Source organism: Eumetopias jubatus, unplaced genomic scaffold (assembly GCF_037043125.1).
Source record: "Eumetopias jubatus isolate StellerSeaLion01/CBP00866 unplaced genomic scaffold, mEumJub1_p1.0 scaffold_13, whole genome shotgun sequence".
In the NCBI taxonomy this organism is placed as follows: domain Eukaryota; kingdom Metazoa; phylum Chordata; class Mammalia; order Carnivora; family Otariidae; genus Eumetopias; species Eumetopias jubatus.
The window spans coordinates 36890138-36907479 of record NW_028274819.1 but is presented as its reverse complement, the minus strand read 5'-3'; the positions used below and the strand labels follow the sequence as shown (position 1 = coordinate 36907479).

The 17342-nt window shown below is 39.0% G+C and overlaps 1 protein-coding gene across 2 annotated transcripts in view; it reads left to right on the top strand.

Moving 5' to 3' along the window:
- GAS2 (growth arrest specific 2) overlaps nt 1-17342 on the top strand; it is a 117287-nt gene that overhangs the window by 74207 nt on the left and 25738 nt on the right. The window contains exon 7 of one of the 2 annotated variants that reach the window (XM_088017797.1): nt 6047-6100. The exons of the other annotated variant lie outside the window; for it this stretch is intronic. Coding sequence (XP_087873923.1) covers nt 6047-6100 — 54 coding nt within the window. The remainder of the gene's footprint in view (nt 1-6046; nt 6101-17342) is intronic. 2 annotated transcript variants of the gene reach the window in all.

Here is a 17342-nt window from a genome sequence, read left to right as displayed (position 1 = left end):
AGCCTGGCTGTTATTAGAACACGAATATTTCCAAATTGGGTCCCTTTCTTTGCCCAGCTGCCTCAAAACTGAACACTAATTCAGGAAAAGCAAGCAACGGGATTTAAAATGTATTCAAATACTTTAATTTCAGATTTTAAATTCTTTTTTTTTTTGTAGTATTTTGTTCCATTAAAGACACTTCCATTAGTCTGTAATTTATTCGTGTTCAATGAGGCTGGGCTAATAACACGGATATAATTTACACTTTGGTAACACATCTCTCAAAGGACTTTGCAAATGTTAGTAAGTCCTTTCACCTCTTTTTCCTGAAAAAAGCATAGATCTTGGATGAATGCAAACTAAATAGTGATTAACCATTGCTGTAAAAAATTTAGATGATGGAGTACTGTCTTTCTGAGATTTATCACTTGAGTTTGAAAACCTTTAAGCATGGAGAAATTCAAACCCGACTTTGTCCAAAATGACACCACTTTTGAAAGCAAGAAATTTGATATCTCTTACAAGAATGGAAAGATTAGCTAATATATGGGACAGTTCTCTATGTTCTTATTGGAGAATTCACTGCTCCTTTCATTGAAATGTTGAAAGGTATATCAAGTGTGAAGAACAATAAATAAATGAGAACTCAAAACCAAAGGCCCCTTTCCCCTGAGAATTTGTCACTATTGGCCACTTAGCATTGAGAAGGTTTCTAAAAATTGTGTGTACTTTTCAGCTGACAGGATAAGCATTTTTTTTAAAGATTTTATTTATTTATTTGAGAGAGCGAGCATGAGAGAGAGCATGAGAGGGAAGAGGGTCAGAGGGAGAAGCAGGCTCCCTGCTAAGCAGGGAGCCTGATGCGGGACTCGATCCCGGGACTCCAGGATCATGACCTGAGCCGAAGGCAGTTGCTTAACCAACTGAGCCACCCAGGCGCCCGATAACCATTTTTTTTTAAAGACTTTATTTATTTGACAGAGAGAGATCCAGCGAGAGAGGGAACACAAGCAGGGGGAGTGGGAAGAGGTAGAAGCAGGCTCCCCACCGAGCAGGGAGCCCGATGCGGGTCTCGATCCCAGGACCCTGGGATCATGACCTGAGCTGAAGGCAGACACTTAACGACTGAGCCACCCAGGTGTCCTGACATGATAAGCATTTTTATTCATCTCCAGTGAGATTTACCATGTCTTTAAGTTGTACAATACATGTGCGACTCTCTTTCACCTTGAATCACTTTCTTTTGCCATTGTACTGCATCTAAACAAATGGACAATTTTTTTCCACTGGCCACAAATCAAAATTATTTAAACTTACAGAAGGATTGGAAAAATAAATGGCTTCATTGAAGAAAAGCTCAGATCCTATGATCTACGTTTCCAATTTCTGTATCACTACAGCCTTCCTGCCATTAAGATAAATTTGCATGTGTGTATGTCTTATATAGTAATATGTGTGTGCATATGTGTATATGCACATACATGTATGTATATGTAATGAAAAGGCACAATACTGAGTTGAATTTGTTCAATGATTTGGCATTTTGATTGTTAAAAATTTCTCAAGCTGATTTTTCAAGTCAAGGATTTTGTGAAAAAAAAATAAACCTTTTTTTTTGTCTGTATTTCCTTACATATACTATTTACCACTCGCTGAATGTTTTCTGCATGTCAATTGGTTTTCTAAGTACTTTCCTTGGATTCTTTTATTTAGCCCTCATAACTGTTTGAGATAGGCACTACTATTATCTCTGCTTGAACAGTAAGGAAACCAAGCATGAGTGAGTTAATTGCTTGCCAAAAGTCACAAAGCTCTAACAGTCAAAATTTCTTTGAATTCAACATATCTGATTTCAGGGCCCATGGTTTTAACTGTACATTACTCATTCTCCTTCAGATCATCTAGTCTTTAGGCAAGTGATGTTGTAAGTATTGCTGCTCAACTTTTCAGCATCCACTGCTAAGTGACCCATACTTCATGTGCGGCTCCTAATTTGCTTAGGTCTTTGTGGGTGTGCTCTGACAAATGGAATTGAATAGTTAACCCCTGTTGGAGTGTCAGAAGAGTACCCAGGAAACAAAGAGTCTTATAAAAAAAATCAGAAAAACCAGCCAGAATGGTTTTCACATTGTTCAACATATTCATTGATTTTCTTTTCAATATATTGACCAGATTTGTAAAGTCTTCCAGAAGCCAAAGTTTATTCTGGAAATGAAGATACTAAGGAACATTTCCAAGTTACTGTAATTGTATATTTCCATATTTCCATTTCCAATTGCTTTTATGCAGTTAAGATTAAGACCCTTAATCTGATTATGTATGAAAGATTTTCTACACATGCTATGGTAGAGTAGGGAGGTGAACTTGTCTTTTGTATCTTTTTATATTCTTATTAAAGGGTCTAAATTAGACTTATGATGAAGTGCAACCTAAACATTTTTGGTATAGAGATTGATGCTTTTGAAACCAAGTTCCCTAGAAATGGATACCATTTTTAAATAACATTTGTTCCTAACTTTTTATCCTGGTACTTCATGGTGATCGAGTATATCTTACTTCTGTATGATTTGTAAAGTACATTCACCTATACATCATCTCATTTTATTTTCATTACTACTCTGTGAGAAAAATCAGTGTGATTATTAATTTATACATCCTACTGATGAGGAAACTATAAGTAATAGAGATTTAATAACTTTCCCAAGGTAATCTAGCTAGCAAGTGATTGATCCAGGGTTAAATAATATATTTTTTATATATTAAATTCCATATATTTTAAGTTTCACACAATAAAATTTCCCTTTGAGTTTTTTTTATTTTAACATAAGTTAAAATGCTTAGTTGTTCACTGTTTTTTTTAATTTAAGGATCATTGGCCTTGCTTGTAAAGTAGACATTTCATAGTAATGAGATTGTAACGTTTATAAGATTTTTATCTTCCTTCCTTCATCCCAACAAAAACATTTCTTGGTTTATATGTTCTATGCTGATTTAAATGTGAGTGATTTTCAGTGATTAATATCAATTATTTTTGCAAAGGGGAAAGAAATGAAACAATTATACCCAATGTGTCATGTTCTTGAGTTATTGATGAGTCTTCTAGAAGCCGAAGAAACCAGTGAAATATCTGTCATTGTAAATTGTACATAATTAGGGGTGCCTGGCTGGCTCAGTAAGTCGGTAGAGAATGGAACTCTTAATCCCAGTGTCATAAGTTCGAGCTCCGTGTTGGGCATGGAGCCTACCTAAAAATTAAATAAATAAATAAATAAATAAATAAATAAATAAATAAATAAATAAATATTACACAATTATTCCATGTGTTCAAGTTGCATAAACAGTTTGTAGCAAGATTCATTAAGAGATACTTTGCAAATGTGGCCATCTTGAGTTTGTATTGAATGTACTCAAGATGGTGGAAGTTTTTTATTACAACATTGACTATAATAAATTAGGACTCGTTTATTTAGTATTACCTTTTTCATAAAATCAGTTAGTTAAGTGTATGCATGACTCAGTCCTTTTAGACTGCCTTGCATTTCTCCTCTAAACTTGGCCTTTTGAATTTCAGTTCCTTACTAAAAACATGAATTCTCAGTCCTGGACCCAAAGGTGCCGTCATCACCTAACTGCCAAGCCTTTCATTGCAAGAGCCTTACTGGTTCACATCAAATTTTAGTTCACTGGAATGGTGTGTTCCAGTTTTATTAGTATTAACATTTTTATTTGAAGCTGGGTTGTGTGTTGTTTTAGAATATATTCTGCCAATTCCTGCCATCTTGTTAGAAGCAGACTAAGATCTTGAGGAAATCTTCATGTAGATTTTGGGAGGAACAAGGTATAAGAATTTGATTTTAACATTGACCTTAGGATATATACTCAATTTGCTTTATAGCAAAAATCCTGATATTACCTGATATTACCAAAAAATCCAAATTACCAAAATTACCAAAAAAATCCAAATCCTGGTGAGTTATTTAGCAATATTTTCCCTGTTTCCCTAAAAGAACACCAGCAAGAAATCATTACATTATGACATTAGTCTTCTAGTTATAGCTTTCTTTTACATTGTCATTTCTTCCACACACTTGCTTCTCTTACTAACTTTGAATCTTCCTGCACTACACTCACACATTGTTCTTCTAATGCTCTTGGCTATTATAAAGAAATGCGTTCTTTATACCCCAGAGTTCTTATAATCTACTTTGTGTTATAGAAAAATTTTAGGGGACTATAAACTCCATGGGAAAAAAATTATAATTACTCAAGATATCTCCATATAAAGGGCATTTTCATCCTCTTTTTAAACCAACCCATCCACTGTTAGATCCACTGTTTCCCTTGGTTAATAGTCTCTTTTATTCTGAACATGCCATTTGTCTTTTTTTTTTTTTTTAAATCCAGCCTCAGAGAATATGTGAGGCAGAAATAATTAAGTAGTTTGTCTGAAGCCTCATTTGAAGGCAGGTAAAGGGCAAGGATGATTTCAAATCTCTCTTCCAACTTTGGCATTAGGCATAAGGTCTCTAAGAATCACAGTCTAAAATGGCAACATCCAGACAAATAGTTACCCATTAATTTGTCATCATCCACCAGTGTGTTAGCCATGATAATGTTATTCAGTCCATGATTTTGTTTTTAAATAATCATGGTGTTTTGAAGTCCTGGGATGACAGAAAAATGATGGAAACTTATATGGCACATGGAACCTTAGGAATATTGTTAATGTCTCATTGCCTGCCCACCTGATAGGACTAAGGCTAAGGTGGGCTTCAGCCTTGCACAGAGAGGCACTTTGGACCCCAAAGTATATGTCACCAAATTCCTTTCCCATCATGATGTCCACAAAATGCCTTTCTACCTCTTCTAGATCTGCAGTCAACATGACAAGGAATTAGAAGTATACTCGGAAGCTAAGAGAGGAATGTCTCTCATAATCAACCTTGAAAATCTTATCTATCTCCTGTATTTACTCAATATCTTAAAACAAAAAAAAATTTCCCAGTGAGCACTAAAAGAATTCCAGAGAAACTTGAATTTTAATTGATATCTTGGCACCGAAGATTGAACAGGATCTTCCTTCATGTATAGCGTCCTTAGATCTGATGGATAACACACTGGCATATACCAACTAGAGGAAAAGTAAGGATGGAATATTCTAGACATAAGAGTTCCCTCTTTAATAAAAAAAAACTACAGCCATGATAGTATCCAATCATGGGAAGGGAAACAAATGTTTCCCAAGAATGACTTTACTTTGGAACTCTGATGCTTATGCAGAGAATCTGGATATGTCCTTCAATTCTGATTAAAGAATTTTCAGTAAATGACTTTTCAGATAAGCTAGGTGTCTCCTTGTGAGTATGTGACAATTGTGAGATTAGAATTCTACATACATTTAAAATTACAACAGAAGGAAGTGGTAGAGTATCTTGTGTATCACACAATTTTCTGAGGGTGAACAAAATGGTAGGGCCTTAAGTAAAAGCAAGAGGCCCAAATGAATAAGAAGAATGGGCACCAGTGAAGTCAAAACAAGATGGCAGGATTTTCCCCTGAAATAGGAAGTTTCATGCAGAAAATACACACTTCATTTATTTAATTTTTTCTAGGATTTCATTAGATCTTCTCTAGAGTGTGGTATGCTTTTCTTATGGAATCAAGACCCAGACTTGATGTCTGTTTCCCTGGCAAAATTATTTCCTTGCATGTATCTCATGTTTATAATAAGAACTCTGAGCAAGGAGCAGAAGACCAAAGGACCCCAGAAAATAGATCGTTTCAACGTGTGTGTTTTAAAATGTCAATGGCCAGCACAGTCTACAATTCCCAGTCTGTGTATGCTTCTGTTATCACTGACGGTGGATTATTAGGCAAGAAAACTTCCCTTCACTCTAGGATACAGGGCAATAGAAGAACCATTCTTACTGCAACTTGACAACAAAGATTTTTGCTAATCTTGTCACAAAAGATCCCAGTTTGCATTTTCAGGTGATGTTCGTGTCCTTCTCTGCAACGGAGATGAAGAGCATTTTATGAACTTCGTATCTTCTTGTTTCAGTAGGGTCTTCATGGTTGTGACTATGTCCCCACAGCCAAAGCAAAGCAGACATTTAAGGTAATTACTTAGATAATTAAGGGGGAAACCTCTCCACTTTGCTTTCACTGTGGAGCCTTGGCCTCCAATCAAAGAAGGGAAGTTGGGCGCCCAAGCGTGAATATTGTACCCGCTTGAAAATTTTCAGCAAGGTCTTAAAATGCTGTTTCTTCTTTGGTTTTCCCATAATACTTTGTAAAAATAGCAACATGGGGCTTATTGTGCATGGGTCACAGGCAGTAACCTAGAGATTTCTGTCTTTTCTTGGTACAATTTTCACACTCCAGTGTGTTCCTTCACTGAGCTTATTATTAGAATTATTTGAAAATATAAACCTGGACTTGGCTTCTGTATCAGCTTAGTCTTTGCTTTAAAATATTTAAAAGAATACACTTGTGGGATAAAAATGAAACACAATATCATTTCATAATATTTCCATGCTATTCCCATTGCACAAATTGCCCTTTGTGGTTTAACACTTGGAACCTCATGGATCCCTGCCAAATTTTTGCTTCTGACACCACACCTAACCTCCCGATGTATCAGCAGTTCTTTAACAAACACATGTGATTTACCACTTTAGTACAATAAAAGCTAAAGAGGTTGGGAATGGGATAGAGCATGAGTTTGATGCCTTGAGGTTGCCGGTGTAAATAGAAATGTCGGCTCATTTTTAGTTTTTAAATATCAACAATTATGATCTAGAAAAAACAGATTACTCAAGTAACTCTTATCTATTCCATAAAACCATAAAATGGTTGTTAGAAAAGCCCTATTTTGTAAATACTCCTTTAAACCGGACGATATATCTTGAAGCCAGTTATGAGAATTAGTCTAGATTTCTAAAGTATTGTTAAATGCATTTCTTTATCTATAATTTGTCCCATGATTCATTTACCAAACACATGAGGGCGCGCTCTGTGCAAAGAACTACCAGAAATCCTGAGGATACGCTGGCTCTATAAGCTGTTTCTTTATAAGGATCGTGCTTACCAATGTAAATAATGGTCATATACTGCTAATAATTTTGATGATGAAATAGAATTTAATTGGTTATCCTTATTAATAACCGACAAGTAAGAGAGAGAGATGAATTCCCATAAAGTCACTTCTAAAATCTTCTCAATTAGCCTGAGAATGTTATTGAACATGAGAGTGTGGAACCGAGTTGGGGAGCAGAAACACGGGGTGTAACCTTTTTTGGACCTGTTGCAAGATGTTGCATAAGGACGTTGTGAAGCAAGTTGCTACTAAGTGAAGGTGAAATCCAAATCAGGTGTGCCAATCTGGCTGTGACAACCTTGACTCCCATCTATCACCAAAGGTGACTGAACCACTCTTGCTGTCTGGGGGCAGTTTCCCTCATCGCTGTTCAGATGTCACTTAGTTAAAGAAGAAGATGTCCTACAGGTTTTCTTCGTTCAAAGAATATGAGTGACTATGCTCTTTTCACTACTTAAATCATTACACCTCTCCTTGCTTCCCTGAAAATTAATTTTTTAAAAAAGTTTAAAAAAATCCATGATGCCTCCTGAGATCATACTAACTTCAGAGATTTTTAAAGGGGCATGTAGATTGCACTAGAAAGTCAGGAATGTGATTACCTGCTAGCCCACATCATGATTCTTCCTATTTTAAGGGTGAGTCTCTATAGAATATCTTTGAAGTTAGTGTGACCTCAGAAGGCACTGTGGATTTTATAGGGGAGTTTTGCAGTGAGGCTGGTATGCCAGTTCTTTGGGGGGAAATTCACATCTCCTTTTGGGGAGGCTAAAACCTGTGCAGGGTCCTCTTCTCCCTTTTTCTCTGTCTTCTCGTCTTTCCCCAGAGAAGATGTGTAGAGGAAGGGAGTATAATTTGCCAGGTTTTTTAAGGTGGCATCCCTATCCCGGTTCCTTATTCTTCTTTCTCTGTAAGTACAGATACAGAATGACAACACTGGCATTGTCCTCATTGGAGTTAAAGGAGCTAACATCAACATCTAGACTTGCTTCCTGAAGGCATTACTCAGAGATCCTATAATGCCCAAAGAAAGAGTTTGGAGCTAAGCTTTATCATTTGGTAGGTATGGTCCTTTCAGGAGTTATTTCTCCTTTGACTCTTGGGCCCAGGAGGTTCTGGGAAAGTACTAAGAGCTTTCTAGACAGTGCAAACAGGATTTAGGAAGCTTTGTCCCAGCTCAGACCCAAGGGCTGGCATCCCTGGAGGCCAGCAGAGGCCAACCCCCTAATTCTTCCTCCTCCTGGAGGTTGTAATCTGTAATCTGCCTCTTGTGGTTCCACTTTGCTTTCACACTGTTCCCTGGAGGGAGCTCAAGCTGTAGCCTTTTTGATTCCTGCAGGGGAGGCTGTCAAGCTGTCCTCTTTCTTGAGTCTCATTAGCCAAGTCTGCACCCAGTTTCCAGTTTTCCCTGTCTCGTTTCAGACACCTTTCCACAGGTGGGACTTATGCTCTAATCTTCTTCCCTCTTCATATCCAGGGCCACACCTCAATCCTTGTCTCTCCAATTTAGACCACCTTCGTATCTGGCCAGGTCTATATAGGCCTAGAATTGGCCACCTGCCTTGGGACTTGCTTGGTATGAACTATTGTTCTCTCTGAAGCAAGATTATCTTTTCTGCCTGTTGTTGCTCGCACTTGTTACATCAATTCTTTTTTACCCCCAAGATGTCACTCACCACAGCAGGTTATAAAAAAGATGCCAGGCATCCTTTTAACCATTTATTTATTTATGTATTTATTAAAAGATTTATTTATTTATTTGAGAGAGCGAGAATGAGAGAGAGAGAGTACATGAGGCGGGGGGAGGGTCAGAGGGAGAAGCAGGCTCCTCACTGAGCGGGGAGCCCGATGCGGGACTCGATCCTGGGACTCCGGGATCATGACCTGAGCCGAAGGCAGTCGCTTAACCAACTGAGCCACCCAGGCGCCTCTTTTAACCATTTAGATCACAGCACTTTCCACCTAACCAGAGGCTAGTGCAGGAGGTGTTGAGGTACTTAAAACACCTCCACCGAGGACATTGCTAGTTAAATACATCAAAGTTCCATTTTCATTTTATGCACAATTTCATATTCAATGATCTTCAAACCGATTTACTCTGTAACAAGTATCTCTCCAGAATAACCCAGTGCTTTCTCAAATTACCAGGTGTTGGAGCTACTGCAAGGGGCTTATCTTCATCCATGTTCTCTCCCTGACTTCTTTAAAGTGAAGGATTTCAAAACAAGAGTTATGTCTGGGATTAAAATATATTTAGTGTGCCATTTTGAACAGAACACTGCTACCATGTTTTAGAAGAACAATTCCTAGACTGTTTGTTTGTTTGTTTGATAGCAAAGCATTTGAACATTTATCTAAGAGACTCATAGTTGAATTGCTTTGGGAGAGTGCTTAAGGCACTCTTAAGAATTTAGACCGTGTTGGGGGTGACATCAGAATAAGTTAGAGATCTACCTTTCGTTAATCTTTCATGTGATACATTTCTTGGGGTTAGATTTGGAGTTGGAGTTCCCAATAGAGTGTTACCTATCCTAGGGTTTTTCTGTTAATCTGGACTTCGGGAATCCAGAAAGGCTATCAGGCGAAAGAGAAATGAGATCAGACTCAGGGAATAAGCTGAGGTAGCCAAACAAGAGTAGAAGGAAAAGTGTTTCAAGCAGAATCAGAAAGGAAAGAGCATGCACAAAGGCTCAGAAGCACCAGAGGGAAGAGAAAAGGAGAAAAGAAAGGGACAAAAAGGAGAAAGAGAGAATGAGACGTTATCAAAACTCCTAGAAGTGCCGCCTTCAGACCAGAAGGCAAGGGGAGGAGAGGGGAAAGGGTAAAGAGAGGCATATGGGCAAGGGGAGAGATGGGGAAGGCAGGGGAGAGCTGGGGAAGGCAGGGGAGAGCTGGGGAAGGCAGGGGAGAGCTGGGGAAGGCAGGGGAGAGCTGGGGAAGGCAGGGGAGAGATGGGGAAGGCAGGGGAGAGCTGGGGAAGGCAGGGGAGAGCTGGGGAAGGCAGGGGAGAGCTGGGGAAGGCAGGGGAGAGCTGGGGAAGGCAGGGGAGAGATGGGGAAGGCAGGGGAGAGATGGGGAAGGCAGGGGAGAGCTGGGGAAGGCAGGGGAGAGATGGGGAAGGCAGGGGAGAGATGGGGAAGGCAGGGGAGAGATGGGGAAGGCAGGTACACAAAGCCAACTCACGAAGACCTGCCTGTGTTATGAGAGCTTTGGTTTTCTCCTGAAGGCGGCACAGAGATGTGAAGCATTTTTCAATGGGGAGAGATATGAATAGATTACATTTTAAATCACTCAGGCTGTAGTGCAGAGATTGAATAGAAAGGGGGTAACACTGGACCAATACCATCCAACCATGTTGGCTTGAGAAGTAGGCGGGTCATGACCGTGGCAGCTCAGCCTGGAGACCTATCTGATAAAAACCTGAAATATAAAGCATATTATGGTCTACTGGGTGAGGCTCTCTATCTTGGTATATAGGTTACTCAGAATTGAAACACTGTCCCTTAAACAGAATATCTAAAAAGCAGCATGTTGATTTTGGCTTGTTCTGACACATCTTGCCTGGCACAGGCAGGGTTTCAGCAGGTCAGAATTTCCACTTGTTAATAAAGAGTGTCTTTAGTGAGAATTTTACGTAGAATAAAATTGTAAGTTACTCATAGAAACTAAAAAAGAATGATGGGAAATGGTGTTTTCAGATCTTACAACTGTGGTGTTTTTTTTTTTAAACCTCTGGGTACTATCAATCGACAGGAGTCAAGTAAATTAATAAAAAGACACAAGTTGTTTCTCCTATCAACAAGTTTTTAGAAATTTGTTACCCTAAGCTCTTATTTTCCAGATGTTACCTGGTTTCTCGGTTCCAGGTCTGCCTGGTGATTTAGTGCATATTTCATTTAGCATAGCAGGGCTATAAAAAATACAGTGCTCTGCCCCCAGTAAGCCCAGCAGTCAGACCAAGGCCTTTTCAAAGAAAACTATTCCTTGGGCCAAGAACCCTCCCCAGAGTATTCTTTGGCCATTTACAAATTTCTTTACATGAGTTCATTACACATATACCCAGAAAGCAGTGATTCCAGATGTGTGGCCAAGTTCAGAGCTTTCAGAGGTACATGTTAATGCCATGTATCCTCTCCGGTTAAGGCTATGAGTGGTCAGCAACAGATACAAAGGGCCTACTAAGTCTCAGATACAATTTTCATGGTTAGAACCGTGAACAAAACTGTCTCCCTTCACATTCTATTGTGGGGAGATAGACGATAAACAGGTAGGCCATGGGTCAGATAGTAAAAAGCCAGATATAAATATCTTAGGCTTTGGGGGCCATACGGTTTCTGTCACAACTACTCAACTCTATTGTTTTAGCACAAACGCTGTTTAAGACAAGGCAAAATGAATGAGCATGGCTGTATTCCAATAAAACTTTATTTATAAAAGTAACATGAGTGCTAGATTTGTCCCATGGACCCTATTTTGCTGACCCCAACATAGATCAGTAAATAAGTAGGCTGTTCTCATGTACTAATAAGGAAAAGGCAGAAGAGGGTAATATAGAAGAGAGGGACTGGATGTGGCTGTTTGGTGCTTTATGATTGGACGAAATTGGGATCCAAATGATTAAGGAGCAATTTGATGACATCATCTGTCTTTCTCTTAAAATATATACAAAGCTATTAAATTGAAGTTACAGATCACAAAGGTATAGAAGGTAGGACAGCCTGTCATTTACAGGGAATTAATAATTGTTGCACTCTTGTTGAAGAGAGTTTCAGATATCTTCCCATAATGTCCAGGTCATCATTAATTTGAATTTCCTCTGAATTGCCATGGCATATATTAAATGATGGTACTAACTGAACACTGAGAAAATACAACATTGGCCAGTATGTCTTTTGTGGATGTTGCTTTTTGCTGCTCTGAAGTGTATGAACCCTGATTTATACTAGTTTCTATCCTAAGTGCCTAGTTTGGTGTTTTTATGTTGTTGGCACATGATTAGGTTATCACATCATGAGGATCGGAAAAGTTAAAAAGGAATGCAGCTAGATATTCCAAGAAGAAATGGCCCCACTTGATAATTTGCTTTCACAATGTATCAGTGATGGTAAAACATTGAAGAAAAAGGAGGGACATAATTTTGAATCTTTCTGTGGTCTCTCAGTTGTCTCTCTGATAAGGTCTGTAGGATTTATTGTTTTCTGTGCAGTTATTGTTAATTTCTGAGCCATACCAGAAATCAGAGAGTACAAGTTTATCAATAAGATTATTGACAGTTAAAGCATGTGGAGTAATCTGTCAAACAAAAGCTATAAGGAGCTGAATAGAAGTTATGACTCAGACCTCAAAGATCCAGTTGGGAAGGGATCCAAGAATTAATAACACAAATAAAATCAAAAAGACAAAATAAAGATTGCCATAAGACAGGGTATGATTTCAACTACAGATTCAGCAGTTCATTTGACAATAATTTGCTAAGTACCAACAAAGAGCTGGACACTATTCTAGGCACTGATGAATTTAGAGAAAGGTGGATCCATGTGCATTGGATATATCTGGAAAGCTTTCAAAGAGAAGGTGGAAATTCACCAGTATTTTGAGAAGTGAATGGGATTTGGATGTCAGAGAGCATTTTGGAAGGACAATAGGGCCAGCATGGTGGAAGAATAGGAAGAACTCAAAAGATGTTTAGTGAATGGGCCAGGTTAGCTGGAGCTTATGTAGAGAGTTTAAGTAGGGAATAATGTGATAAAGGTACACTGGGGGCAACTGTGGAGGACCTTGAAAATAAAGCCAAAAACTGTCCATTTTGACCTGGAGGCACTAGACAGCAACTGAAGGTGTTGATCAATAGCATGATAAAATTGATATGTAAGGCAATTAATTTGGGAGGGTTTATATAGAGAATTATTGATTGCTGCAGGAAGAAACCAAAGGCAAATGCAGCTAAGTAAGAGGTTATTCATAAGATATGAACATTAATTAAAATTGTGGCAGAAAGAATGGAAAGAAAAATGTGAATAGTATTTTGAGGGTAAGCTTCATTTGATTAATAGAATAGAAGAAAGAGGCAAAGAAGAAGCTAGATTTTTGAAAATGATGATTTTCTTGTGAGAAATTACCTTTCCCCCCCAAAAAAAAATCATAAAAAGAAACATAGCTTACAAGAGTCCCTGAGGTCAATGTGATTCTGCCATCAACTTGCTGCATAACTTTGACCAAGTTTTTAAAAATCTCTGTAAGCTGTCTGTAATGTGAATTGTAACAGTACTCATTTCAAAGAACTGAGTGTTCATTCATTTATTCAGCAGATATCACACAAATTATCTTCTAGCTTCTGAGAGTAGAGTGGTGAGTAAGACACAGTCCCTCACTGCCTTTAAGGAGAATGCTCTGTAGTAGAGACAGATTATCTTCAAGTAAGCAAATACACAAGGTAATTGGGGGTCTGGTAAATGTCAAAAGGAAACATTTTATGCAATAGAGAATAATGGGATTCAGGAGGGGTTACTTAGGTAAAGCTCTAAAGGATGGCCTCTCCAGGAGCCTGGCTTGAGAAGAGCAGGGATGGATGACAGGGAGAGCAAGTACAAAGCTCAGCTTGTTTGAGGAGAAATGTAGCAGGTTTTTCTTTTTTACCTTATATTTGAACAGTTCTGGAAAATGAGACCAATTCAAGTGTGCATCCCTACAGTCCTAGTGGTGGGTTGCCAGTCTGTGGGCAGAAATTGTAGCAGATGTAAAGGGGACACCTGCCCTCTAGTGCCCTCCCCGGGTTATTTAATCCGTTCATAGGATTTTCCCACCTCAGTGTCATGGGGGATGTTAAAAGTGGTTATGCATTCACTGGTTCAGTGAAAGGCATTAATGTATGTAGGAAACAAAGGAAAAAAATTCTGAGAAACCAGCTTCTGTCAAAGAGCAGATTTATATTTATTTCTTTATATTTGCAAATGAGAAGGCTTGGAGACAGAGGGGAACAAGAAATGTTCTGTTGACAGGGATGACTTGCATATTTTGGTCTGGTCTGTTCATTCTTATATAAACTAGAGCAAAACAATGGTCCCATTAAATGTTGTCTTTTCTCACTTCAGTGTTTTTCCTTTTGGGGCGGGGGAACGAGAATCTGGGAATACTTTGATTCTGTGGTGTAGGTGTAAATTCTAACTCCTCACCCACATGAAAAATTGTGAGAAAGTGGGCCCTAGAATTTTCTTCCTGATGAACTCTTGTCCTCTTTCTCATTTTTTTGGTCCATTGCCCTATTTTAGAAAGTGATGGGGAGACAATGGAGAATAAAGTGGAAGGTTCTGGAACCTGACTTCCTCTAACCTTACCTCTGGTGTCTTTCTTGCTCTGCCCCAACTACTGGACTTCTCTTCTTTCAGCACATGTGTTGTTTCTCAAAGGTCTTTGGAAATACTGTTCTTTTTTCTGGAATGCACCTCCTCTCTCTGCCCATTGCCTAACATCTCATTGTTTAGTCATTATTCCTAATGTCTTGCCATCCAACGAAACTTCCTTCCTCATCATGTTGGGTCCCTGTTAAATTCAGTTTCTTTGTTAAGTTGCACTTATCCCAAGCACCCTATACTTCTCCTTCTTCACCAGTAAGGACTGTAGGAGTAAGACTCATGTTGTAGTTGCTCACTGATTTCTCTCAGTACGGACTCTCCACTACTTGGTCTTGCATATGAGAGTTGCCTAATATTTTCAGCTGTATTGCACTGAAATAAACAGATAGTGTTGAGACATAATGCAGAATTCTTGAAAGTTGAGGGACTCTGAAAACAAAGATGTGGAAAGTAATTTCCTTTGTTGGCTGTGAGTAATAGAAACAAACAAAACACTGGTAACTTAAAGAAGATAGATGTTTATTTCTCTACTGTCAAAGTCCAGTGCTGGTTGGATGACTCTGCTCCTCCAAGTCCTCAGGGACTCAGGGTTTCTCCAGCTCAAGACTCTGCCATCAGACACATGGTCTAAGATGTCTCTGTGCCCCAGGCAGAAACATGGAGGAAAGAATGATGAAAGGACATAGTGCCTGTGCCACTTAAGTTCCCGACTTGACTCATCTCCCTGCAGGAGAGACGAGGTAGGCGACCTTTATATTGGGCAGATGTGTGCCAACTACATTTCTACTACTCTAAAGGAAGATATGAGGTACTATAGGTGGACTGTATCTTTCCCAGGAGGTCAGAGTAAACATCACAGAGATCAGGTGTGAGCTAAGTGACCACACGGCTGATCATCAAACATTCATTGTGGCCTTGGATTTAAGGCTTTGATTCTGTAATTTGTAGTAAAAATTAAAGATACAAGAGTTATGGATACTAAAACCATCTCTTCTTCTGAGCTGTGGCTTTTGTTTTTGTTGTACTATAATCCATACAGGAGACATACACATCAAATGTGTTGACTTGCAAGCAGTGTAATTGTAACTTGGATTCAAGATTGAATTCAATCAACCACGTTAAGTCTCTTAAGTTCCAAAAAGTAGGAATAAGGAGAGCAAGTGAAGTTTAGAAACAAAGGAAAAAAATAGTCACAGTACTTTGTTTTTTATTTAAGGCATGACGATTGATAAAGCCCTTTGAATTAAGGACATTTGACCTTCTGAGAGCCCCCAAAGCTAGATAGATCTATGGGTAAGAACCATAGAAATTAACAGACCAGGCCAGTGTCAGGAAACTTATAAGAGATGGAAGTATGGATGAGAAAAGATCCACCCCCTAAATGCCCTTTTGGTAGAGCAAGCAATAGGAGAGGGAACCTGCACTATGATCTTTAGATGGAGAGTGGTTATTCTTTAATCATAGTTCTTGGAGAAATTATGGCATCTTCCATGGTCAGGACTTTTCGTTACTTAATTACTGCAGCAAGGGCAGCAGTGCAGCCTGCCAGAGTACACAGCCTTCCAACAAACAAGGGACAGCTCACGCGCGTGTGCGTGCACACACACACACACACACACACACACACACACTGAAGATGCTGGGGTCTACACTCCACTGTCACTAAGCAACCAAGAGCAGATTTCTTTGTATTCAGAGTTATTCACTCAGCTGGGGGGGCGTCTCCCGGAGGGCCCTTCAGAGCTAGACCTTGTGGAGTGCTGGATTAAATGAAATTCAAGGATATTATGGCTGTTCTCACAGGATCTCCATTTCCTGACGTGGGTCCCGCCTCTGCTTTTCTAGCAGGTCACATCTGAGTGCAGCTGACCCTTGGCCTGATTCAGAATTTTTCACTCACAGGTTTAATTAAAATTTCTAGCAAGCACCATCTATCATTTCTCTTTTGTAATTTTTCCCTCTCAGAGAGAAAAGCTTGGTGCTCATTACCTCTTGTGTGTTTATAGTGCTCGTGTTTCTGTAGGAAGAGATTCATAACCCCTTTAACAACTCACAGATTTTCACTGGGAACCTTAATGGAAAGCCAATCTTCATGGTTGGTCTGTGCTTTTAATTAAAGACGTATGTGTAAACTCCCGGAGGCTTATTATTTGACTCAGTATAAAGTATTATCAAATATAATATCGATGGGAATTATTTTTTATATTAATGTAACAAAGCAGTTCCCACCTTGAGATATCTAGATCCCCACGTCTTTGCTTGTAGACATGGGGGCCCATAGGCTAATTTCAGCATCTCAGAAAGCAAAATGGAACTTGCATCTTCACCAAAGGTAGCTTCACCAGAGATGCCTGGGCTCACCAAAATATCAGGACCTAGGTCAAATTAGTATAATAATTGTTTCTTTATACTAATCAATTTGTGTTCTATAGAGCACAGCTTTGTTTTTGATTAATTAGAATGGGACTAAGTTATTTCTTAATGAATATGTTTTGCAGACAGACTTTCTCAGCATGAGATGTATAAAGAATGTAGATTTTAGAATAAAATATATGCTGCAGCCTTGGTACTTCTATGTCCCTTTGAGGAAGCCATGCAGCTACTGGGAGAAGGGATTCTCTCATCTGTACAGAGGGGATTCGTGGCATCTGTGACAGATTTGCTGGAAAACTAGAGACCATACTTGGCCCAGTAACTAGCACACAGTAGCCTCTGAAGGCTCAACAAAGTTAAGACTCAGTCAATCTGGGTAAAGCCAGCTTGGGCAAGCCATGATATTATTTCAGAGCTCCTTCTCATCTGTGGAAAAAAATGGGGAATGCATTGGATTGCTCATCTCTAAGATATACTTTCTAGCTTAGGTCATGTATATTCCTCACCACCCAGTCTAGACTTTCCCTCCCCAGCTC